The 27,416-nt window shown below is 35.7% G+C and overlaps 1 protein-coding gene across 1 annotated transcript in view; it reads right to left on the bottom strand.

Annotated features, from left to right (window-relative positions):
- The window catches only part of AKAP6 (A-kinase anchoring protein 6), a 288,951-nt gene that overhangs the window by 194,055 nt on the left and 67,480 nt on the right, over positions 1–27,416 (bottom strand). Inside the window, exon 4 of the mRNA XM_066188405.1 lies at positions 18,238–18,595. Coding sequence (XP_066044502.1) covers positions 18,238–18,552 — 315 coding nt within the window. The 5' untranslated portion in view covers positions 18,553–18,595. The remainder of the gene's footprint in view (positions 1–18,237; positions 18,596–27,416) is intronic.

Genomic DNA, 27,416 nt, shown 5'->3' with positions numbered 1-27,416 from the left:
TTAATCCAATGCAAATCTTTGAAGAAAACAGCCTTGGCTAACAAAAAAAAAAAAATTCCTGAACTTTTCCTGTAGATACTATTTCAAAAGAATGAATAATTTTGCAGAGAGAACAGATGCTTTTGAGCAGTCTGAGCATATTCCTCAGGATATGGCACACACAGAATTTTGTGAGCTGAGAACAAAACTAAAACAAAGGGCTTTGGAAAGCGTACGACTCTCGGAATACTTTTTAAATGGTCTGCTAAAGTCGTGCAACTGTGATAAGCAACAGATTTTTCAGGATATTTGGTCTCCTTTTGAAAAGCTACAGAATTTATTAAGGTTCTAATAGAATTAGTAAAATCTGCATATAATGAAGAAGTTTCTTGTTTACTATTACTAACATTCTTTTCCGTCTGATGGTTTCCTAGGCCTTTACCAACCACTTCTTTTCACAATATACGTCAAAATTGTTGCCAAAGTAATGCAATTAGAATCTTAAAGTGTCTATTTCTAATTATACTGTGACCTATAAAAAGTTAGTTGAGTAATGTCTAAGAGAAGAGAGAAGACTGAGTATTAGGTTTCACCTCAACACCCAGTAAAAAGTTAGTGCTCCACATGGAAACAGGAGACCAAGAAATTTACACATGATAAACACACTTTTTACCTACAGAAGTGAAAGGGTTTAATTGTTTAAGCCTAAGATTGTGATCGCAGAAACTTTACAGTGTGTAGAACAGGGAGTGAAAGAGACTAAAGAATTCAGAAATCTACATCTACAGAGAAAAAAAATCTGTCAATTTTGCAAGTTAGATTCACAGTGCACAGGAAACGCAACGTATTGTTTCAAACCAAATATATTTAGGTCATGCAATACTTCTAAAGATCTTGAAAAAGATCTTGATTTATTAAAAATGCTTTTCTTTATTAAAAAAATAAAACTGAAAATTTATTGCTTTACACTTTTTTAGCCTTTTGAAAAATATTTCAGCTTAACAGTGTCTTACCTCATTTATACTGGAAGGAGAGTTTTCAGTTATCAGCTGTGCAAAAAAAAGGACTGTCCCATTTCCTTTCCTCAGCTAAAGGAGTTACGTGCAATGAGCAGTTCAAAAAATATATGTCTGTTTAAAAGACAGACAAGTAAGCCATAAATGATCTGTAACCCAATCCATCTTCAGTGTTGCAGAGTCAACAGCTTTTGTTTTACATTAAAGACAGAGAATTGTCTGCTGCCTCTACCTGTGTTATTGTGCAGGTCAAGTTTAGGCCTGTCTGCTCTTCCCCTGCACGTTCTGAACTACAGTAGTGATTTCTCAACATCCAGATCTGCTGTGTGGCAGCTCTCTGAAATTTCAGCCGACACTTGGAGACTTGCAATTAGCAAGGTTATTTTAAGCACTGACCTAAGTTCCAGCAGAATGTTTATGGCGTTATGACAGGAAGGAATCCAGTATCATATCAGTCACTTGGTAACCCTGTAAAGCTGATCTTGGAGACGAGACCCTCTAATTCACAGCAAAAATTGAATATCTGACCCAAAATTTACTTCAGCTTTTGTTTTTAAGCTTTAAAAAGAGTGGAAATATCTACTTGGTTAATATTAGGAAGCTTAGAAGTTATTTTAGGACCTGGTAGATCATATGCTTGGAACAAATGTATTAATAGGAAGTTATTACTTCCCTAATAGAGAGATTCATTGCTTACAAAACAGAGACTGTTACTTTTGCAATGTTCACATTTGTAATAATTAACTATTACATTCTAAATGGGAGCATCAAATACCTTAGAGTTGTTGAACTTATTACAGCTGGACTCAATAACAATACCTTTTAGTTTCCCCTTAGTAATTTTGAAAAGGGCTCCCTCTTCTGTACAGGCCTGTGGTAACCCTGGATTTTGGTTTGCCCTGGATTCCTTTGGAATTCTCTGGCTGTCTAACTATTTCTAAGTCATGTTTAAAGGCTCAGTCATACCTCCACACCCTCATTTGCTGTTCATTCTCATTCCTCCCCCTTTACCCTCTCCCTCCCCCCCCCTTTTTTCTTTTTTTTTAATTCATGGATCAGCTTTCTTGTTCCCACCCATCCTCATACTTCCAATAGTGGCAGACCTAACCTCGCACAGGGAACCATGACAAACATCTCATCTGACTGCATTGGTTAGAGCTATACTGGTCAGCCAGTTCACCTGTGTGCACACACTCTCAAAGAGAGGCTTTCTGAAAGCACTACAATCAGAAACACTATGAAATGAGAGAGTTTTGTTTGAATGAGAGTAAATGAAGGGGAAAAAAAACACAAAACCAACCAGCCAAAAAAAAATCCAAGAAAAGTTGCTGGTTTTGCAAGTTATTTCATAACTTCTCACTTCATTTACCACAATGAAACTGCTCTTTTGGTATTGTAGCAAAATTCACAAGGGGCAAAATGTACTTTTGAGAATTAAGAATATTAAGAAAACAACAGTGAAACAACATAAACTGCTGTGGTCCTTTTAAAGGCATCGAAGGTATCCTGAGTTACATACAAACTTGAGATGGCATTTAAAACAATTGGCAACAAGCTACCATTAGAGATATCCCAAACAGCAAAATTCAAAATACAATATAGGTAGCAGGCAAAGTCTTCAAATATATCACAGGATCAAGAGCTGGAGTTTTTGAATGAATTGACCATTCATATACTTTTAGATGGTCAGCTCTCAGAAGATACTGTAGTCACCTCAGATAGTACAGTACCTGAATGCATACACACAGCTGAACTCTGAACACAAAGACAGAAACATTCTTGTCATTATTACATAGCTACCTACCTTCCTGCAGAAGAACAAATTTGTGAGAGAACATTTCTTATGAAATACCATAACCTAACTATTTGAAGACATCATTAAAGCATTGGCTTGCTACTACAGCAGAGCCTCAGCCAGTAAAAACTCTAAGTTAAGAAAAAGATTTTTTTTTCTTGTTTAGACATCCTCTTTTTTAAAACTTAGGAACAACAAATTCTGCATTGAAATACATATCTTTTCCATTTTAAATCCATTCCTGAACATATAAATAGATCAACCTCTGCAGGAGGAAGCAGAAGTCTTAAAAAATGAGGGTAAGAGAATTTGATTGAAAAATGGTGGCAAAATCACCAGTAAGGCTTTTTTTTTTTCCAGTACAGATTAGCACTATCAACTTCAGAGTAGAGGGGAGAAAAATTTGACTGTAGCAGTGTTTCCAGGTTTAGCCACCATTGCATGCTCTGTGCTCAGAGATGATATGCTACACTGCATTACCAATTTTACTGAAGTCATTTGAACAGTATTGTATGAAAATTTCTGGCTAAATTTAAAAAAAAAATCATTGCTCCAAGTTATTTGTAATCATTTCAGTTGAATTTTTCTTCAGTCTCAGCTGAAAAAAAAAAAAAAAAAGATTACTAGGTAGTTTTTACTTGTTGATTGCACTCCCTGTAGATGAGTCAATTTGGGTGAGAAAGGCACGTAAGCCTACTGAGGAGTTGGAAATGGACTACTATCTTAATTAGGAAAACTTTAAAAATCACAAAATCAAACCATGGTGAAAGAAATAGAAGCAGAATAATATAAATGAGCTGACTTTTCAAAAGAAGCGCTGCATTTCTACATAGTAGGAGGACAATTCAGCAGAGCTAGAAGGTTTCATTATAAGTGTTTTGAAAGACCTTTATTGCTAACTCTGCAAAATGGGACACATTTTCAGCGAGTTATTCTAGAGATGTAAAAGAGAGAAGGCCAGAAGGAAAACATCTGAGGTTAGAATTAATGAATGAGTCATATGTTTTCCCTGAAATACAAATACTTTTCAAAGGGTTAGGTAAAATGCTTAATGAAGTCACACCCATGATCAATTTCATCACTTGTGTTGACTTACACAGTCTAAATAGAATTACTTAGGGGGATGCGTGTAGTATTTATATACATATTTATTTATTTATTTGTTTGTTTGTTAATAGTGAGGGATTTGGCAGTTATTTTAGGGGAAAAGAATTCATAACTTATACGAAGGGCTTCTAATTTCAAACTTGTAACATCACTGTAACTTTTTTCAGTTATATCCTTTCGTTTGAGGTTTAATTTCTATGCTTTTCCCCTTGAGCTAACCTTTACCACCAGACAGCCTACATAATTTGTATTATGAACTCAACATTTTTTATATGTAAAAGACTAAGAATGAAGTCCTTGTTTGCAACCAACTTGATCTTTCTGAGTATAGCTGAAAACTGACCTGGATAAGAAGTTAAACTAGTTTCAAATTTTCCAGTTAAATAAGTATTCATTGAAAAAAAAAATCTATTAATTTAAATCAAAATTTTACAAAGATATTTTGACTGGAAAAGCATCTCAAAAGCAGAATAGGCTTTCTCTCCATGATATCCACTTTGTATAGGTGACTCAAATGTGTATGATTAAAAAAAATTGTCACATTTCTGTGACTCTCAATGGCAATAAAAGAGGGCAAAATTCAAATCTCTTTTCTACTTGGTATTTACTGATTCACACAAGTGTAGCTATGCTTGTACATCAAAGACCTGCACACAAGAATTCAAGGTGGGTCTCAAGAAAAGTGTTGGATGTACAATCTTCTCTTCTTCCAAAATTTTTAAGATGAAATTCGATTTGTGGATTTAAAAACACCAGAATAGGAAATAATGGTTTTATTCTCTTGCAGCTAAATAACCAAGTCAAAATACAGAAGTGGGAACATTCAGACTTAATGAAGATTCAATTAATAGATTGTTTTATTATTCCCCTAAAATTTTCCCTTAGCCCCCCACCAAGTCATTATAAGCAGAAATGGAAAACACTTCAGTTATTACAACAAATAAACTTAAATCAAAGCAAATGAATTTTATAAATACAGTCTACCTCCATAAATAAAAATTAACATTTAACAACAAATCCCTCCCAAGTCCTTGTCCAGCTGCCTGTATTTGCATTTATTTAATATCTTCAGAATAACTACAGGAAGAAATGCGCCAATGTGAGGAAAAAAGAGGTAACAGATATTAACCTCTCCTTTCAATAAAGGAAATATCAGTAAATACCACCTTTGGCATTTTCATTACTGTACTTTAAACTGAGAATCACTTTTTTCACTGCATGCCTATTATGTACCCCTTTGCTGCACTCTATCTTCCATTAGCACCCAGCAGAGACTGAAGGCTTGATCTGTTCCTCCCCACACTTTCAAATTCTTTCTTCCAGGAAGCAAGCAATTAAATGGACCTGCTTGGAGTGCACACATTGACTCCCTTGTTATTCTAGCAAACAGCTGAACTGAAAACAGTTGGAGCTGCAGATTTCATTCACACCATTCAAGCTTAGTATCTTATTAAAAAATCCTCAATGCATTATCATTACAAAGTATGAGTTGACATATTTAAAGACATATCCTGCAATTCAAAGATTCTAAGTGGAGCCAGACTTCTCTGTTATAACATTTCATCATCCACCTGACAAACCAAAAGATAAGTAAGCTTGCTGCAGAAGAACTCTCTAAATTGCATTTCTAAAGTTTCACAGAGAATAAATAGATTAAATAGGTTGAACAAGGACTGCATTTTTAATTCTTTTATATTAAAAAAGGTTGAGTTCATAAAACAAAAACAGTTTTAGATTTTGCTCTGAAGGATTTAATAAGGAAAAATTCTAAACATGGTCTTTCCTAGGAAATGAAAGGCTGGCTAAAACTGGTTTTCCTTCTCCTATTCCAAGTTATTGACTGTCACATTCTAGACATTTCTAAGCAATGGGATTACATCATTCAATTTTTTTAAAGAAAACAGCTGTTACATCCAATATTCATGACCTGTAAGTTTTCCATATCAAGTTATTCAGCTGTTCTTTCAGTCTGTGTGAGTTGCAGTGAAATGAAACTGTGCAAGAGACCAAATAGTTTTATTCCATAGTTAAATGAATGCACATATTGTTCCAAAGCAACAGAAAGAAAAAATCTTGGTCTTATCACTGCTTCAGTGGACTGGAAGCCCCTTATTCTTCCCTCACACAAAATCAGTACAGTATTTTGTTGCATGTTTCACATTGCTCCTTATTAGCATTTGATGTTCACAGCTGTTTGTGCTATGTGTGAATAATTCTTACAGAACTTCACAGACTGAAAGAAAGGAAGGGAAAACACACACAGAGATTTTTTAAGACACAGCACAGATACTTTTGGAGATCCATGCCAGCTCTCATAATCAGCTACCACTAATTCAGCCTTACATCTTTTTCACTGGTTTTGTTTGGATTGTTTTGATTTTTTCAGTGAAGGATAAGTACATTTGGATAAAAGGAGTTTATCATGTTGCTGCATAGAAACATATTTAGATATTTAGATGGTCCTAAATGTATCAACGGAAGTTAAACAAAATCCATTAGTCTCCTTAATGCTTAAGGACATTTCTTGTGCTAAAATTTTATCATGCTGGGTACATTATGTTTCCAGGATGTTGTTAAATTGATGGCTGCAGCTCTTCCAGAAAACTGATTTGGTAATAACACTTACCACAAAATATAAGTGCTCATTTTGATTTAAATAAACTGCGAACTGTAAGCAAAACAGTAAGAGAACCATGTTGTTACAGAGAGCTTAACTTAGGGGCTGCCTGTGAGGGTGAGAGGATGATAGCAGTGGTCTCATGGATGGGTTGAGCTGCCATAACTTGCTCTTACTGCTGATTTTGCTGCCAGTTTATTTTGGACCTCGTACAAGCCACGTTGTGTCTGTATGGTCTGCACTATGTCAAGCATACAATGGGTGTGCCGCGTAAACAACTTCCAAACAGTAGGAAAAACCAACCAAAATATCATTACCCAGTGACCTCTGCAAACCTAAAGAAGCTTTAATTTTGTATCCAAGCAGGAAGGTCTGGGGTTATAGGTGTCTCCATCTTCAGAGACACCCTTAAATTGAGTACGGTCTCCTGCTAGTGGTATTAACAAGCTGGTATTTTTCTGATATAGAGAAATAGCAGAAATTCACTGTAGATATTGAAGGTTTCAAGGTAGCAAGAACATATATATATAAAAATATATGCACAAAAATGCACACATATTTCTCTGAAGGTTCTATGTCAGTGTTACCACTACAAGATCAAGCATTTTATTTTACAAGTGGGCTAAACTTGACACATTTGCAAAGATAATTTTTTTCAGAAAAATATTTTTAAAAACTTACAAATTACTATTGATAATGCTCCAAAGTTCTGTGCATATGATAGCAAACTTTCCCCTTTTCCCATCCCGCCCTATTTCTTTTTTCCCTCCTCAGCAGCACGGGCAGCAGCTGGGCAGCTCCTGCAGCACTAGATGGTGCTGCAGCACAGCCACAGCAGAGCCTGCTGCCTCCGATGTCTGCTGGACCTGCAATGTCTCACTACTCTTTTTAATATTGAAGTTACTGAATGTGGTACTAAAGACTATTGCCCAGGACCTCTGGGTTTTCCTGTTGTTTCTTTGGGGGTTTTTTTCTTTGTTTTAACATCAATTCTAGCTTTCTAGGACACTATGCTCTGTGTGGTTTTTTTGCCCATGCTGTAGGAATAGAAATGAGGAACAAGAAGAAAACTGATATATGTAATAAATGCAATTAATTACACACAAAGTAATTTTTTAAGCTTATCACTTACCTACTTTATCTTTTACAGTGAACCAAGAAGAAAAATAGCAAAGATCTTCCTACAATACTACAACACAAAACTTGCACCTTATGAAAAAAATTTTTCTAATAGAAATACAATGAAATAATTTAGTACAGAAGTAAGTAAACAAAGCACAACACTATAAATATGTTATTTCCACGTTAAAAAGTAATTAAAATGTGTTATTAAACTCCCCAATTCTGTACTTCCATACAGTTCAACAGCTTCCCAGGAGTATAAAGTTGCCTATGTGCACATTTGCAAAACTATATCTTAAATGTCCATTAGTTTCCTGGGTTTTTTTTATATTACCAGATGCAAAGATTCTGAATTTGTGTATTTCTTTTTAAATTATTACTACTATTGTTGCTGTTATTGTTTCTGTTTGGTTGGCCCTAATAGGTAAACTTCCATGGGCTGGGTAATTTGCCAATTGCAACTGGTTCTGCAAGAGAGCAAAGCTCACTTGCCAGGAACAGTCTGATGAAGTTAAACCTTCAAAGAGACTTGAAGCATTTAATAATTGCTGTTTAATGAAGAATTCTTAGAAATTCTTGTAGCTGTCTGTTTGTAGTTCCTCCTCATTTGCAGTATTTCACTACCAAAATTAAATCGCCTCCTTTCCATAAATGCTAAAAGCTGTATTTGCTATTCAAGGACAAATTATTCAATCATCAAGGCAACAAAATCATTAGCCATTCAATTATAACAACTGAATTTTCATCTTTCATAGGGGAACTAACAAAACTGAGCATAAAACCTCTAAAAAAATCAGCCAGGTCAGATTCTAGAAATGCAGGATTGTGTCAACACGAATCCAACTGCTGACTACTTGGATTGCTGAGCACAACCACACTCAAAACTCTTTGAAGAAAAAGCAAGTCCTGCACCCTAATAACCCATGCATTCATTGATTTGAGCATACTAGAAAACATATTAAACACTTTAAACTGAATTTTATTTTACTCTTTTATGGTCATAGACATTACACAAGAGCAGATTTCAAAGAAAACAAAGCTCTACACAGAAGTAAGGCCCATGTGTGGTACTGTCATCTACTTCCCTCCTTCATTTTTAATGCATTAAGTATTTATTTTTAATGTGCTCTGTCAGACTCCTGCTCACTCCACAGACCATGTGGTGTTGGTCCAGGTTAAGAAAGGAGGCAGGGCAGCAATTCAGCATGGCAGCAGATGACTCGGCATTGTGCTTCAGCAAAGGACAAACAGGAAGAAGAAAATCAAAAAGGACAGGAGTCAGATGGGAGTTTTGGAAGACAAAAACTTTGAGAGAGAGAATCTGAAAATAGCTGAAAGGAAAATAAAACAGGGGAGAGAGGCTGGAAAATAAAGCTAGCAACAAACAGCAAGAACATGGTTTGCAACCTAACAAATAAAAGTCCCAAGCCAATCTGCACCAACATGTGAATAAAGGAATTCTGTCTTTTTCAGAAGTTTGTAAGATAACTATATAACAGGGGTTTTTCCTTGTTAATTTTCAAGCAACCTCTTTAATAATTTACAGATGTGGTTCTTTAATTCTGATTTGCTGTCTCCTATATCAGATAACATAGTAGCGAAGAAAATCTGACTAACAATTGAGAATTTATCAAAATTCACAAATCACACCCAAATACTGTAGCTACAAGCCTGAGCACAGTAATTTAAATTGCAGTGGAGATCACCATGAAGACTTTGCTGCTCAAATGCTTAGTTTGGTGATTTAACTATTTATTAGCTTAAAAAAAGAAAAAGGAAGATAAAACAGACATTGAGAGATACTATAAATATTTCCTTCATGATTAGGATCAAAACTGAATCTTGAACAGATTTGAGACAGGGAAGGTATTCCTGCAGATCTCAGATGAAAATCGAAAGTATATAACTTAAACTGTAATGTGATAAAAAATAGGTTCTCATCACTCCTTATTCTACCTAAAATTTGAAAGTAATACAGCAAGGTTTTTGAAAGCAAACAATCCTATTTGTAACCAGAAATGCAATGCTTCTTTGGAAAAAAGAGAGCAGCTCCCTTCCCATGTATTCTCCTATTTACCTCTGTTTTAATTCCTCTTACTGAACTGTTGGTCTAGATTCATAAACAAGGTAGATACTTAAATTATTCTTTGAAGAGAAGGTTATATTTGTAATAATACATATAAGGTTACCCATTTTACTGTGTAAAATTTGGTGTTTTAATCCAATGTATCAAAATTATCTATTTCAAGTTAAGATCCTAGTCCCATGTGAAAAAGGGATCCTGTACCTTATAATAAACAAATGTGTAGTAGACTGTTTTGTCTTCAGTTAAACTGTTAAAGCAGGCATCTGAACTTTCAGGAAGCCCCCATAAATACTGTATGAAAGAAGTGAAGATGACTTTAGCAAAGAAAACAGACCAGCTACAGTGGTACCATATCTGTACAAATCCTACTGTATTGCCCTTGGGAATATCCCCCTTCCCTTTGTTTTATCATGAGTCTTCCAGTATCTGATAATATTCCTAAATGTCCAGATTGTGAAATTCATTTATTGCCTAAAAATCCTGCATTTAATTAAAAGGATTTTAGCTGTGCGTTCTTCCTCAAGATACCTGTGGGAGAGTGAGAGTGTTCATTTTAGTATCTCAGCTCTATGACGTTAGAGCAGAGTTAGCTAATGATTTTTCAGGCTTCTATTTGATGATTTTGTCTGCTCAGCTGCTGGACAGTGCTGAGATGTAGGAAGAGATGTGAGCCATACCTTTCATACAAGCTGATTATGTAGTGTATCAACCACTTTGCTCATCCCACACAGCTTAAAGGTCTTAAAATACAATTCTATTTCTTTATTTTGTGGGGTCTTTTGGATGCTTTACTGTACCCATTTAAAATACAACATCTCTCATTGACTATGACTTCTTTTTTCCAAGGGGTACTAACTGTACTCTGTCACATCAGGAGATTTTATTCTGTCAGTGTATAAAGAGACACATAGCACAGAGTAACCCCTCAATATCACAAGGTGAACTGCAAACACAGATGTCTTACACACATTTATGATGCACTACAGTGAACTGTAGTATAGTTTCTCTAATATTATAGGGCAGGTAATTGAGAGGAATTTTTGAGAAAAACCAGAAATGCATGAGGAATAAGCAAATGCCTAATGCAAATGCTGAGGTAGTAGCGGCACTGTATTTATGTTAAGAGTACTACAAATATACACATATGAATATAATTATGCATATATATGCCCATAAATGTATCTCAGTTATAAAAATAACGTATTTCATTATTTCAGGTAACAATCACACAAGAAATGCACGTAGAAAATCATCTTTTCCCTGTACATTAGATAAACTATGGTTAAATCTACAGAACCTATTCTGAAGAAACCTGCTTTCTTGTCTGTGGAATATCTGCATTGTTTTCTATCAGAAGCAAATGTATTCATCTCAACACAAAGGGACAAAAGGCCACACCAAAAGAAAAGACTGTATCTTGAAGCTTTCTTCAAGTCCCTTTTGAAGTATGGACCCACAGTGAAGGGCATGTATGGCTCCAGAACCAGCTGAGGAGAATAAAAGAATATAGCTCAGACATCTATGTGATACCTCTTCTCAGCTAACACAGATTATGGAAAGGAAGTACAACGCTCAGTGGGAAAGGGAAAATGCAATGTACAAGTAGTAGACTTTATATTTTGTGAAAACATAAAAATGTTCTGTCAGAACTTTGGAGTGCTATGATTGCTGTAGTAGTAGTTCTGTAATGCAGTGCTGCTTTATGTCTTTCAAATTATGTGTGTTTTCCAAAGTGAAATGGAAAAACTTCCAAAAAAAGAAGTGCTTCATCTTTTGAAATGAAAGGGTTAGAATCGTAACTGACTACATGAAAATTGCTGTCTTTCTTCAGGGAATCATTTACAGGGAGAAACTGGCAGGTATTAGTTCTCCTTTTGCCTTCTCCACTAGAAAATATATAGAACCTGTTTGTTTTGTGGATTTATAAATGAATCACATCAATTCACAGCAGGGTTTTTAAGAGCTAACTATAGAGAAAGGGATTTCATTTTGAGGAGTAATTCACATAGTGCAAGAGGCAAATATTCAAGGAAGTTTAAAAATCACCAACTTCCAGAACCTATTCTTACTAAAAAGCAAGTTTGCTACATCATTGAGATATTCATGTTGAATTTTTGGCATTCAGACAGTAATCATCCTACAACCTGAAATTTCTTCTGTAACTCTCCCGTAATAAAACCTCATAAGGAAATTTCAAACATAATGTAACAAACTCAAAAATTTCTTACATTTTGTGCCATTTTCTGTGCCTGACTGTGACTGTTCCCTTATGCCATATTAGAGGTTTTGGATACTTATTATAAGTGACATGTAATTATAAATTGAAAAAGTAACAAACCCAGCCCCTATAATGGCTAATAAGAAATACATCCACAAAGACTACTGCAATATGCAAAGCCAGAAAACACCTATGATCATCATCGTTCACAATGCAGATCAGAAACAGGTGGCTGCTATATAACTTCAATATTGTTCTACCTTGTAACATATAGACTCACACAAATTTTCAAGAAAATAATCACCGCTAGGAATTACGTGGCACTACTTTTGTGTGTCTGCTTTTGCTTACACACATCTATATTTGCATAGATATTCATTAAAAAATTCTTGCAGCAAAGTCACAGTTATCATAACAAATTCCCATTACTTATTTTTGAAGAAAGATAATTATATACTGTCAATAACCTTTCCTTTTAAAATCTGTACTAATCTTAGTCGCACCATTGAAATTTATGGTTTTCCAGGAAATCTGACCATCAGTATGTGTTATCACCATCAGATACACAAATACTAAACAACACAATATATCCTCTCAGCAAATGTTTTTTGTTAATGAATTTGCACAACGACTTGACATACAAATTTTTTCATTATTATGAAATTCATGTCATTACAGCATTGTATCCAGTAAATATTTTTTAATCTAAGATATAGGCTAGAGGAGACTGTAATAGGTAACATCTGTGCTGGAATCTGATAGTCACTTTAATATTTCTCCAGAGACCATTGGTAGAGCATGTTAGCTCATTTCCTACAGCCTCTATCAACATATTTTTATGTAGGCGCAATATGGAGAGAGGAGAGGAAGAAATAATAATTGTACTGGTTCAAAGTGCACGTACACGCATTCATGTCTTGGTGACATCTAAAACAGAAATTTTGGAGTAAGTAAATGCTTCAAAACTGTAAATATCCAAATGAAAATGAGATTTTTCAGAGTTTTTATCTTAGAACTAGAAGAAATTGCAAGTGACAGAAGACAAGTTTTTTTCCTCATCACAGGCAAATGTTTCTTTTTCTTCTGAGTGTTCTGACTGCTGAACAATCTAAATGTCTACTTTAGTACAACCTTAAGACCTCCATAGCACTGCGGAAGCTACTGTACTCATATCTACAAATTCCCTGAATTACACATCACCCTTCTATGTCCAAATATGCCACTGAGAACTAATGAATGAATCTCTGTCCTCAGAAGAAATATCACAGGTTGCAGAATTGTTGCTCAGTGTGTCGTTAAGTGTTTGCGTTATAGAAACACAAGCTGACTAAAGGAGCTGTTCATATCGTCCCTTGCTTTAAGGAGAGGGCTTAGATACTCCATACATTACCTTTACAAAGGCCATGTATTTGGAACTCAAGTGAGTCTATCATGTAACAAATGCCTTTTATTTTTTCTTTTTTTTTTTAATCTGTTTTGCCCAAGCCCAGATGGACTATCCAGTGCTGATGTTCTACCGCTCCAAGGAATATTCAAATCCCTTTGTCACAAGAACACTAATTCCAACAATTTTTATTGGTCACCTTTCCTGCCTCTTCAGAAAGAAAGCCCAGCCTTAAAAAGGTCCTGAGTGCTGTCTGCAACATTTATTAATTAATAATTTATCCTGATAAATTATGCAAGCCAGATCTTCCATTATCACTGGAGCTACCAGTTATGGCTTCTCCAGCTTTTAGCTATTTTTATTCCCTTGATACATATATAACAGCAGACTAACCACGCAGTGCTCACTTTGCTACTCAGAAACAGAAAGGAACCTCTTATTGTTTCTCAATTTTTTCTACTTCTCATTAGCTCCCAATTCTTTGAGCCTCTTATTTTATTCTAACCACCAGCCTTCTACCTTAATTTGATCCAGCTTTCTTTAGAAGGCAACTGAATCTCCAGTAATATATACACATGCTCTTTCTGTGTTCATACAAAGGACAGTCCTGCATCATCTTGCTCAGTTGCCATTTAGATTGTAGATGTCTAAACACCAAAAGAAGACCTCTGTTGCTCCTTTTAGTGAAAGTATTCCACTGCCTAAAATTTTGCATTTCTGAGCTCAGACTGTCAGAAATCCCAACAAGTAACTTTGCATCTAATTTCTAAACTTAATTAGTACCTAGAAAATTGGTCTGATCATCACTCTTATCCTGGGAGGCAGTGACCTGGTAGGCAAGTGAACAGCATGTCCAAAGCCCCCAGGATTGCCCTCTGCACAGAATAGAGCATTAGCCTCTGTTTATATTTGATAAAATATAGCAAGAGATTAGGGATTTTAATTTTTGAGGGATGTGGGGAAAGTGATTTGTCTTCTCTTAGGCAGAAGAGAAGTTAGCCTAAGAGCTACAAAACCAAGATGACTTTTATAGGTGTGCTGTTGTTGCAACAAAGCACATTAAGATGTGGTAAACAAGTCACATCATTTTCCATAAAAATTTCGGTCTGTGCAAGACTGTAGAATTGCCGGACAACCTGGAAGGTTTCTAAGCAATCTGGTTGTTTGACCAGACAATATTTTAGAAACACAGATCTATTTCTGCTATTCCTTGACTTTTTTCCAAATCAAGGAGTATGCTCAGGCCACAAGGGAAAAATGAAAATTTAAAAAATGTAGTCCTACTAAACTGCTCAGAAAATTTTAAAAAGCTAATTAAAGAGGAGGGGATGAGAAAGATATCAAGTGTGTCCTGGGTTTTACACTTTTTCAAAATGCTCATAATGTAATGGAGAAAGGAATAACCTGTATCTAACTGGAGATATATTACACTCTAATATGCTTTAAGATCTTTAATACCTTGTTTTGATAATTTCTCACGCTATCCTCTTAGCCAGGATTTAAATTTAAGGAAAAAGAGCAACTAAAAAGTTTTTGTCCCTCAAAAAAGTAGAAACAGAGATAGTGAAAGGATAATGGTCACATGATATTTGATCTCTACCCAAAGTACATGAAAATTTAGTGGTAGGAGTCAAGAGGAATGCTGAGTGATCCTGTCAAAAGATATTTGCAACTGACCCAGGTATCCCGCAAAAAGATGACTGAAGTCTCACTACTTGGAAAGAGAGACAACATCAGTGTCTGCAAAAAAGGCACTATAATAGCATAAATTGTATTTATTTCTATGTCAATACATAATATGTGGTTCAGATATTGCAGTCACAAAGCAGGGGTGGAGTGCTTTACTCCAAAAGAAATTAGAAATTAAGAGATTAAATTAATCTCAGATTCAGAAGATTACACTAGATCATCCGAAATTACTTTTTTTTTTTTCCAAAAAAATAGAAAGCAGTTATCAATGGTTTGAAGCAGTAGACTCTCACTCCTTGTGAGAGTTAAGGGATATAAAGTAAAGCAGAACAGAAGTTGAATCCAAGTTATACCTCAGAAAAATTCCAAGGAAGATTTTGCTGGAAAAGCAAATGTATTTTATTAAAAAATATTTTAAAACTAAATGGATCATGAAAGCATCTCAGCATTTTAAGACAACACAAGGACACAGAGATCACTTCTGTATTTGCTTGTAACAAAACCGTGTTTTTTTAAATCTCTTTTACAATATTTGCAATTGGTTAAAGCTACACCGAAAGTGTTAGTGTGACGTAAAAGTATCATGGAACAGCTTGAGTTAAGAGTGATACCAGATGAATGACTAAAATAGAGCATTCTGGAATCTGAAGAGTTACAGGTCATCCAACTGTCTTCCTGGAGCACTCATGTGAAGCTGAGCTTTCCAGGAAATTTCCCAAGGGACAATATAAGAAAAACCTCCCACTCATGCTATGTGGCTTGTTCTGAGAAAGGGCATTGCCAAAGTGAGACAAACAAGTATTTTCAAAGGATCAGTGGTGGCTAGTAAAGCCCTAAGCCATGTAGCATGAAAAGAGGCTAGCAGCAAATACCAAAATCTTGAGGGAACAAGCCACAACAAAGAAACAACACTCTTGATTACAGAAAGAGCAGAAGCACAGACAGATCTGCAACTAGGATATTGAGAAAATTTTCACAAGACAAAGAGATGATCTGTGTGCTGAACAGTTTTCCAAGGAATAATGTGAAGAGTCTGCTATGGCCTGGATCCTCAAACCAGTCTTATCACCACAAGCCAACAGACAGCCAGAGGAAAGAAATCCACTCTAAGCATCCAAAATAAATAGAAAGCTTCATGAAAATGGAATCAGACATCTCCTGGCTGAGGAAAATAAACTAAGAGAAAATGAAACAATGTTTGTCTTACTGTTACATCTGCATTTTGAAAATTATATTCAGAAACCATTATGTTATAGACTTTTATCCAGAGTCTGTATAATTCATTTTTCTCATTATGATTTGAACAAAGGAGCAGAAAGAATTCTTCTGAAATTTGCAGATGAAAACAATGAGTGTGCTTGGAGGAGATGCTCGTGGTATGAGATAAAAGAAAAAAAGTTTAATAATGGACAAAGGTAAAATCCTACACATAAAATTTCATGGGTAAAAGAGAGGTGAAAAAAACATACTGTGGGAAAGGAGATTGGGAGTTACAGTGAATTACAAGCTGAATTTGAATCAACCATCTCCTGCTGTTTTGGAAAGCAAGAAAATACTAAACTGGTATGTGTTGTTTGAGAGATATGTGAAACACTTTTTCCGGTCTACTCAGCAATGGTCAAGCTTCCCACTGAGCCCACTGTCATGCCTGGGCACAACAGTTCCAGAAAGACACACATCATTAGGATGTAGCCCCTCAGGAACATTATCAGAAGGCAGAAGAAAAAAAACTGTCTACAGGAAGTTGTAGTTGGGCTTTTTGTTTGGTTTGGATTTTTTTGTTTCATCTTTTGCTTAGTTTTAGTTAGTTATATAGTAGATAAACTATTCAAAATTTATCTAAAGTCTATATTATATTATACTACATAAAATAATTTCACAACACTTGTTTCTATAGTCATATTTCTTTTTGTCCGTATACAGATTTAAAGGTCAGCAGGTTACAGAAGCTCTGTATTCCTAATATGTTTGTTAGAACTTTGCTTCATTTGTTTACATAGATAAAACCCTTGGGAAAGTATTTTATTAACTCACATTGACTTTTGTGACTTCACAAATAAACTCTAAAAAGAAGAAAAACCATGAGGAATGCTCTTCATTCACTGACTTCCATTTATAAATAAAATGCATAAGTGGGCATATGAGGGTGAGCTGTATGAACAGAATATTCTCATTTCACAAGCAGGCACAAATCAGTTCTGCTTGTGCTCTGAACCAGCCCAAAGCTCTGTGCAACCACCCACAAGCTCCACACACCTCCAGTTTCAGCTCAGCACTGCGCTAATACAGCCACGAGCAATTCCAGATCAGAACTAGCAGCAAGAACCAGCAAGATTTCTCATGTCTGCCTGCAGAAATACCTTTTCACAGGATCTGCTAAAAACTTACAGCACGTTGCAGATTTAGTCTTTTCTTGCTATCAAAAGCTGACCATGCCTACCCTAACTATTTTAGAAAAATGGTGGGACCATTAAAAAATCAAGATCAACTCTCTTTGGTTAGGGCTGATTACAGTACAATCACTCTGGTTAGTGTTAGTATAACAGGGTTAACAGTGTTGTATTTTAAGACAGCTTACAGCTACAATCCTAAAATAAACACAAATAAAATACCACTGCACTGAGTGTGAAGGAAGATCGTTCACATAAACAGGCCTCAGAATGCAACTCTGAAGACAGGTCTGCCTGAAGAGATAACATTTGTGCTATTTTTGGAGACTGCCACCTTCAAAAGCATGCTTCATCTGCTGCAGCAAACCAGGCCATGCAAATGAACATACACTTACGGTCCCAGGCACTAATTATTTGAATTTTGCCTTGAATTTCAAATGAGTGGCCCCGTTTACTGGAATGTTAGGAATTTTATTGGAATTTTATTTGGGAGTTTTAGGTACCAAAGCCCATTAAAATCAGTGGGAATATTTCTGGACACTTGTGAGATGTCCAGTCAGGTTACTGATAATGTTTTATTGCTTGCTTTTGGAGTATTAACATGCTCATGAATATGGTTATGACTGCTGAATTAAGTGATGAGCAAATAACATTGCAGAAATTCTGGTAATTAAGTGGTTTCTATTATCTCCCTTAAAAGTGTTTATTCACTTTTTAACACAAGCTGTCAGACGTGCTTCAGCAGTTAGGAAAAGCCCTTTTGTTTATTTTACTAACAGTAGAATTGAATGAGACACCTCCACTGTGATGTCTGTGATATAAAATGCCTCATACCTTCAGCTGTACCAGGTGCACATCCACATGCTTGCTGTCCGAGTCCTGCTGGACAGAGTAGGTCAGATCCCGGACCCTTTCAGACGTCATCCGAAGCCAGGTCTCAATTTCTGGCAAGTGGAGAACAATCTTCCAGTCAGCCCCAGTGTGTAGAGGAGGAGGCTTTTCATACTGCTGGCCAGAGTCAAGGTCCTTCATCACATCCCCTTCCCCTTCTTGTTCCACTGTAGGAGTCATGTTTATGAGCATAGGAGAGGCATCAGATGGCATCGCATCCAGTTCTTGTGTTCTCATGGGAGAAAGTGCTACATCCATGGCTAACGTGTGAAAGTCTAAACCATACTTCTTTCAAAAATAGCTGTGAAGATAAAAAGAAAACACGCTGCTGTTTTCAGACCAAATTTAGCAACAAAATGCACAAAGACAAGGAGTAAATGATAATGTCTGAGATGCATTGCACATCTAAATAAATTCTTCACCTTAAAAATCTATTCTGGAAGTTCAAGACTAAATAGACTTTTTCAAAATAACTTCGTTGATTTGAACACAATTTCTGTATGAGAAAAGTAGCAAATACTGCATTTCTCTCATTGTAAATACCAATTGTAATTTCTCATCTAATTTCCAATCACCTCTGAAACTATAGTTTTCATTAATAAAAAATATGTTCTGATTTTTTACAACTGCAACATAAATAAACAAACATTGACAAAGTAAGCAGAACTTTACTGAACTCCTAAAGTTAATACAAGACTGGTAATCGTAAACTGGTTCATATTGGAACATATTCCTTGGCCAGAAACTTAAGACTAAAAACAGAATATTTCAAGATTTATTTAAATTTCCCAACTCTCCACTCGACTATTGATCATGTACAACAAAAAATTTGCAGGCAAACATGAAGCAATTATTGAGGACACTTGGTTGATGTATTGATTTTCGTTTTGAACTTTAAATTCTAGTAGTTTTGTAAGATTAAGAACTGTTGCAATAAACAACAACTCTAGCAAAATATAGATATAATAATTTCCAAGGTCAAAATACATACCTAAAATTAAAACATCATTTTACAAAGTGGCTTTATGAAATTCCAAATATTGTGTCATCAATATATACTTATAAGACCCACAGGAAAAAGCAAATAAGTAAAACATTTTACTTTGTACCTCTTTCTCTGTCTGTTCTAGTTACTTGTGCACGACACATAAAGAAGGCTGCCATAAACCCCATACATTAAACAAAAAAAAAAACAAAATAAAACCCCAAAACATACAAAAACAAAAAAAAAACCCAAAAAATAACCCTAAACAATTTTACTTACTTAACATAAAATCTATAAGATTGTAGAAAAAGCGGACCTTTCACTGTTAAATCAACACTGTGACTACTGAGTTATATTCCTAAATATTTCATGTGGAGTCTCAGTATTCAGAGACTACTCCTGGAGGCAGTGAGAGTATCGAAGTATCCAATCACAATTTCACTTGTCATAGCCAGGAAGGACAAAAAAAATTATATTCTATATTAATTTGATTTAATTTCCTACCCTGCCACTACTTAGTAAATCAGTGTTTGCTCACCTTTCACGCTCACAAAAGAAAATATTAAGTTATACTAAAAATAAATTGGGCACTTCAGAACAAAATTATCTATCAGTGCAATCAAGCAAAAGAAATGAAAGAAGAATCCAAATATTCTCAGTGTGTGCTGTAGAATTTCCAACTCTTTTAGCTCAAATTTTGAAAAATTACGTATAAAATGGTGTTAAATAAAAGGTTCTGCAGCAAAGTTGGATGAATTAACATTTCAGGTTGCTGAGTATTTTTTAAGTTCATCTCCTTACACGGCCTATTTTTCAGCTTAAACTCTGTTGCCGTAAGTGCTTAACATAAATTGTTAGAAAAACCAGTGTAATAACATTTTTGTCTGAGACATTTCTGATCATAGCCCCAGTTCTAAAGCATAGAATTCACCTGTTCTAACAGTCAAAACTACCTCAATATTTTTAAACATATTCCTTACATTATCTTCTCCTGAAAGTGAAATTTTGGTGAAACACTTGTGGTCCTTATTTCTGCATGGTTATTGTTAAACATGCCTATCAGAAAAACAGTTGTCTGTGAATCACTAAATTACACCAAAGCACAGGAAGAGCAGCTCTTGCTTCGTCGTTTTTTCACAGAAAAAAAACCCTGGCACTCTTACAGAGTTTTTCAGTATGACTCAGCTCTAGTAAGGACATTAAAGCAATTAGCAAAGAGAAATGAAAACATGCTCCTGCAGAAGCAAACAAAAGCTGGTCCATGCTGCATGCAGAGCGTACTTGTAGCTTTCATGCACTGAGTGTGCAATTAGCAACCATTAGGAACCTGCTGACCTGTTTTTTGTTGCGCTGTGCTTGACTCTCTACGAGTGGCTCTCCAGCATTACAGCTAATGCCTCCTTAATCCTAGTAGCTCTTACAGTCAAGTCCTTTACATTCTTTCCTTTCTGCCAGATCACATGAAGTTGCAACACTTCAGTTGAGAGTATGTGGGGAAAAAATTAAAATAAATAATTCTTTAGATATTATTTAATTTTTGTAATCTACAAAAGTAATAAAATACACTGTGGGTGCTAATTAGCAAGGTCTGTGAAAGCCTTAAAAAGCTCACAAATGCTTGAAAGGAGAAACTTTCAGCTAGAAATGACTGCATCCAAACCCTAGGACACAGATTTCTTTAAATTGATTCTTGGCAGAATAAAAAGGCACCATCATCCAACAGTGCTGGGAGAAAGGACAACTGAAAGGTTCTCCTGCGCTCCCCAAGAACACTGGCACCGAAGGAGCGCGGTCACACTCGAGCTCCTAAACTCAGCGGAGAAACCGAAAGCTCCGCGTCACCTCCCGCCCGCAGCTCCTCCGCCCCGGCAGCAAAGCGACAGCTCCGCTCGTCCCGCCCGCGCTGGCCCCGGCACGCCCTGCACACCGACAGAAAACGGGAAAATCCCCCATGCAGAGGGGGTTTTACGAAATTCTAATGCTGAAGTACGAAACAGCAAACAACAGGGCCCAGCAGCAACAGCCAACTTCATAGGCACATTTTACGCAATTTAGGAGTTATAAAACTTGCCGAAACACTCTTGATCAGAAGTACGTTCTGCTAAAAATAAGGCATAAGAAGGGATGATCAAGTTAAACAATACTTTGGCATCATATATTGCACTGAGTACCACGTATTTTAAGTATGGAGTATTTTAAGTGGCTGATTTAAATGCTGGCCTTAAATTTTGTTATATTTCTGGGGTGTTCTGTTTTTCCAGATTTTGAGAGATGTACAGATAGTGAATTGTAAACCACTATGTTAAGCATTAAAACGCATACCAAAACTGAATAAATATTTTTAGAGGTTATCTTTATACCTTGCAAAAATAATTTTTGAAATGAGGTAAAGAAGGGATTTTTTTTTCCTTCTAAGCAGGACCTTATCATTGTCAAAATTTTTTATACAGCTTAAAAGCTACGCTGTCTCATTTTCTGCATCACAAAATCCTGGTAGCATCAATGACAGTTTGAGGTGGGCAAGCCATCCAAAATCACATTCCAGCTTTTTTTTAAGCCAAACCTTCTCTGTACGCAGAAGAGTTATACAAACGAGCTGATTTTAAATCAGGTGAACAATGGAAATGCAGCTTTAAATGTTCTGATCAATAAAAAGTCCATCTTTCAACATTTGCAGGGCATAACCTTATTTTCATCGTCACAATCAGACAGAGTTATGATTCCATTATTTCTAAATAATACTCAGCCAATTATTTATTTCTGCCACTTCAAAAGCTACTGTTTCAGTCTGCTGAAGGGCACATTTAAGAACTATACAATACAGCAACCAGTTTGCATTCCTTCTGGTGGGAGAAAAAAAAATAGATAAATCAAGCATATTTTTTTGCCTTGTGTTAATTCTTTATATACAGTCTTACATTGTCATGGATACTTGTATAAAAGGTGAGAGATCCTGTGTAAGCACATGCACACATATGCTTTCTATCTTCATCTTTAGTAAGTGCATTATGCCTAACAGATGGCTGATTACCTTCCACTAATCTCACAGACAATCTCACTTTCCCCAGCTTTTCCGCTCAGTCAGATGCTAACACTCTTATGCAAAACATGGAATGTCTGTGTCAACCATAATATAGTTTATCAATCACCACAAGCCTTGAAAGGCTTCTCGCACTCATTCTGCTCCCCAGTTGTTCGCATTTCCCTTGTTTATAAAGTGCAGGCCACATTCCCTCTGCCAGCTATCAGATCATCCACATTTTCCTCCAATGGCAGTTAGCTCCTGTCAAACAAAGAATCATTAAGCATTTTAAGCCATAGCATAGTCCAGTCATTGATCAGTGGTGCAGACACTGGGTCGAATGAATGTTAATGAGCTCTAATTTCCCTTACTGTCACATATTGTTAAAATCAGCTGTAATCACTATACAGCCACCTGTCTGTAAAGTAAATAATTTGTTTCAATCTCAAAAATACCACAAAAAACCCCAGAGAAACTCCATCACTAAATAATTTTGTCTACTTGCTGACTTTGAAACCTAACAATGTAAACTTTAACATCATATTTAACGAGCTCAGAATTTTTTTGAAGAGATACAGGGAAAATGAATGTCTCACACAGACAAGTTACATTGTAATGTCATTTCCATTTCAGTAGTCTCAGGAATTCTCTGGTAAATTATAAGGCTCATTCTACTTTTCCTTGAAAATGTAATTAACTGTATCAACTGCAAAGATAAACTATGTCAATGCAAAAAAAAACCCTGAAATATATCACATCAGTTACACATAGAGCAAATTGAATTTAGTATCACAGTAAGGCTATCCATGCTACACTTATCCTGTTGCTGATTTCCTACATGATTTAAGAAATAAATCTATTTCAAAAAGCTTTGAAAGAACTGAATTCCAATGGACCCAATTTAGGTTTTTCTCTTCATATCATTCCTTGTGAATGCGTTTCAAAATACTTCCTTTGAAATTATCCCATTATTTTATTTAAAATTCTGAACAAATTGGACAATTTTTCATTTAGGACTGCTTGGCCTCCTATTTCATATGTGAGACTCCTAGAAGGTATATCTGATAGGGAACAGGGTGATGCTTCAATTCCTTCAGAATACAGACCAAAGAGGCTTGCACAGTAATCCCAATATTAAACATGAACAGAAACATGAATCATTATTACAATTTCTAATGTGACTGATTTAAAGTCCATTAAAAAGTCTGCCCCCAAGGCTTTAATGGCAGCAAAGCCAGACCATCAATTTTTAACTGTGAAAATCCAACCATGGACGTTCAAGTTGCTGATTATATGAATAAATCCGAATTTAAGACACCACAATGACCCAGCATAATCTTTTTTATCTACGATTTCTTTTTCTTATACAAGGTGAAGGAAAATGTGGGACTTAAAAGGCAAGTGTTCAGCCAGAAACTGGAAATTATTGTGGCAAAACAAAAGTGGAAATTCCACTGGAGGACTTAGCAAAGGATCTGTCTGAAAGTGAATGCCTAGCCGGAGAGGCTATAAAACAAACCAACTGCCCATGAGATCTAGGCATTATATATTATCAGGTAATCTCCTAGAAGCCATGGGTGAAACAGGCAAATTTCTTGTTGTGGTGTGAATGATCTTCTGTTTGGAATTTCCTTGGTTCTTAGGATATCAGGTTGTAAAGAAAGGTACTGCAGATCCTTTCACATGATGTTTATGTCAAGAAAACTTGTAGAAACTGTAGCAGAATGAAGCAACACCATTTTTTTTAGAGGAAACCTCCCCTACTGCTTCTGAAAAGCATACTACTGGTGTTTTCCAACAAAATGCTTTTGACAAGATCCAGTGCCAAAGGCTAAATGAGTCTAAATAGCCATAGTATAAGAAGGAAGGTCCTTGAATGGACAGATAATGGAAACAGTAAACAGTGAAATGAAGAACAAATGCAGATCACAAGCAGGGTTTCACAGAAACCTCTGCTAAGCACTATGCTTCTCAATAAACTGATCAGTGACCTAAAAATGGGTGAAAAATCAACTGGAAAAGGTTTGCAGATGGTATTGAAATATTTGAGACAAATATAAACTCTGAGTAAATGAAAGATGTCATAAGGCAAAAAAATCCCAATAGCATATAAGATTAAACGTCATATAGACAAATATTAAATTACATATATGAAAAAAAAGCCCACAATCCAACCACAAAAAAGTGAAGTCTGGCCCAAAACAGTGCATTAAATTTACATGTTCCTAGCTCATATAATTTTATGTTCTCACTTATAAAAAAGCAGAGAGACTAGCAGGAAATTATTCCATTAGACAACTGCTATGAGGTATGACAGAAAAAATTCTCCACTACAGTATATACAGACATTGAAAACAATTGTGTAGTGCCAGACTCATAGAGATAGAGGAATGTATTCAGAGAGCCAAACATACTGTGATAAGCAGTTGTGTTTCCTGGTCCTTTCTAACTCAGTACAGGTTTGCCCTGCAGTGAGTAACAATGTTTGGGAGACAATGTGGTGCAGAGATTAGCATTAAAATGGACAAAAACAAATTAGCTGCTTCATATTAACTCATCATTACTTCAGCATCCTTTATTAGCGCTACACCATCTTAGGCTTTTGTCGTCCTAATTATCACTCCAGAAAGCCAGCAGTACATAGTGGCAACTTTTATACACTGATTTTTCAGCACACATGTGAGTGGTTTTTCGTTGGGTTTTTTTGATTTGTGCATTTGGGCAGGTTGTTTTCCTGGATAAAGCCATTTTTGTCATTCTAACGGCTAAAAGTAAGAAAACCATTTGCAAACATAAAATAATTTTTCCCTTCAGCTACAAAAGTCAGATGGTAAAGGATGCATAATAACAATCCTAGCAAGAAATGGTGTCTTGTTCCAAAATGTTTCTCCAAAGCGATAGTGTGAAACATCTTTTAAATTGGAAGATAGCAAAATCAAGATTAGGCTTGGCTGAATGCTAATCTGGATTTAAAATGGTCTTTCACTATAGACGGAGTCAGTGAGATAAAAAATTCTGAGCTGTTTCTCCTATCATAGCAAAATGAAAGAAACTGGTGCAACTCTTAGCTCAGAGTTAGGGCAAATAAAAATAATGTTTCACTTCAATTTCACACTCTAGTTTCGTTGCAAATAAATGCTAATCACTTAGAAGAAATCTTAACATTTTTTCTGGGAAAATTTTCCAGGGGCTAAATGAACTTTTTCCTTTTTATTATGGAAGCTGACAATAAGAAATTAATTACATATATCAAGGAGCAATATGACCTCATAATAGATCAGATAAGAAGAACTTTCTCACATGTATTGTACAAAACATGTCAGTCACAGCCAGTGTCTCACTGCCTTGCAGGTCTTACATCTTTCTCTAGCAGAAAGGCCATCATTTCAGCTTCTTCCTTAAATATGTTACAGGTACTGAAATACTGGATGTTCTGTCAATCAGTACAAATGTTATTAAAAAAAAGAAAAGAAAAAACCAAACCAACAATAATCTTCCAGCAGAATTCTTCAGGGCACAATATTAGTGTGTCAGACCAGCAGTGCAACTTGAGGCATTTAAATTGCCCCAACCCCAATCCTAATAATAAAATAGATCAAAATAGCCACAAGGCATGCCAGCATTTCTGAAACTAGTTTTGTTACACTAAAGTTTAACAATTTTATGACAATAAAGGTATACTTCTGAAGAAACTGCTACTTTTTGGAATGATGTACAATGCAGCTGCTGAGACCGGAGAGCCCTTATGAAAATCAGTATTCTGTGTTATGTGAGACACAACACTGTATGACTAGCTGGCCCTGTAAATTCTCACTATCATGTAAAGTTTAACTATAAATAATTTAGCTGTGGAGTATAATATTTTCTCACGTCTTCTTTAGAAGAATACCAAAGCAATTGCTTTTTTTCTCAATTTGGGGATTCACAAAAATAGAGTAAGTTCTTTGGACCACAAGCTGGTTTTTGTACTGTGAGTCATGCTCATGAAAGGTTCTGCTCTATTGTTGTGATTTATGGTAGTATCTCATGTTAGTAATACACTATAAAATGTGTGCATGCCATTGTTCCAGACATTCAGCTATCACAGTAATAGTGGATTGTAAAATGATTTATTTATTTTGGGGATTAATTTTAATATAGATTAAGGTACTTGGTGTACTACAAGGATAAACAATGGCTTCAGTAACTATTCTGCAAATTCTTTCCTCCTCAGTCATGATGTGGATAAAATCCTGCCACTTCATGTTGGTTTACTGGTCGCCTAAAAATGGATATCCAGTCCTGTTGTGTAATCAGTCAATTGTCACCAACACAAAATTAAGGCACAAATGTGGCCTTTTTAATTACCCTTTTAAGTAATTATCATATATTACATTGCTTTCTTTTGCCATAAAATTGATCAGGTACACCAAAATTGAGTTAGAAGAGGAATAAAAATTTTGATGGTTCTGAAAATTCATGGTACAAAATTATTTCTTCAAAACCTTAACTAGTTAAAAGATGTTAACATAATATTTATAATATTAGTAGTTTAGAAGTAACACTGATGCTTGCAGTAGCTCTGTACAAATCTTAGATATTAAACATGCTCTGGAGATAAACTATATTTCTGACACACGTTATTCAAAGCACAATCCCTGAGGGAAAATAAAAGGAAGCATCTTTGTTCACCTAGGTCAATATTTTAGAATGGAAGAATGACAAATGAGAAAGGAAGGAAAGGAAGGAAAGGAAGGAAAGGAAGGAAAGGAAGGAAAGGAAGGAAAGGAAGGAAAGGAAGGAAAGGAAGGAAAGGAAGGAAAGGAAGGAAAGGAAGGAAAGGAAGGAAAGGAAGGAAAGGAAGGAAAGGAAGGAAAGGAAGGAAAGGAAGGAAAGGAAGGAAAGGAAGGAAAGGAAGGAAAGGAAGGAAAGGAAGGAAAGGAAGGAAAGGAAGGAAAGGAAGGAAAGGAAGGAAAGGAAGGAAAGGAAAAAAAAAGGAGAGAAAGAGAGAGAGAGACAGGGCGGGCACGCCTGGCCCTTTATCCCCTTTATATAAGGAGATATCAATATTTAAACTATTTATAGTGTTTAGGGCAAGCCCAAGCCCTTGCAGCCTGACTACACTCATGAAAAAAA

The sequence above is a fragment of the Chamaea fasciata genome, unplaced genomic scaffold, assembly GCF_029207755.1.
Source record: "Chamaea fasciata isolate MVZ Bird 193981 ecotype frontalis unplaced genomic scaffold, bChaFas1.0.hap1 SCAF_7, whole genome shotgun sequence".
In the NCBI taxonomy this organism is placed as follows: Eukaryota; Metazoa; Chordata; class Aves; order Passeriformes; family Sylviidae; genus Chamaea; species Chamaea fasciata.
This window is presented reverse-complemented; position numbering and strand designations above follow the sequence as displayed.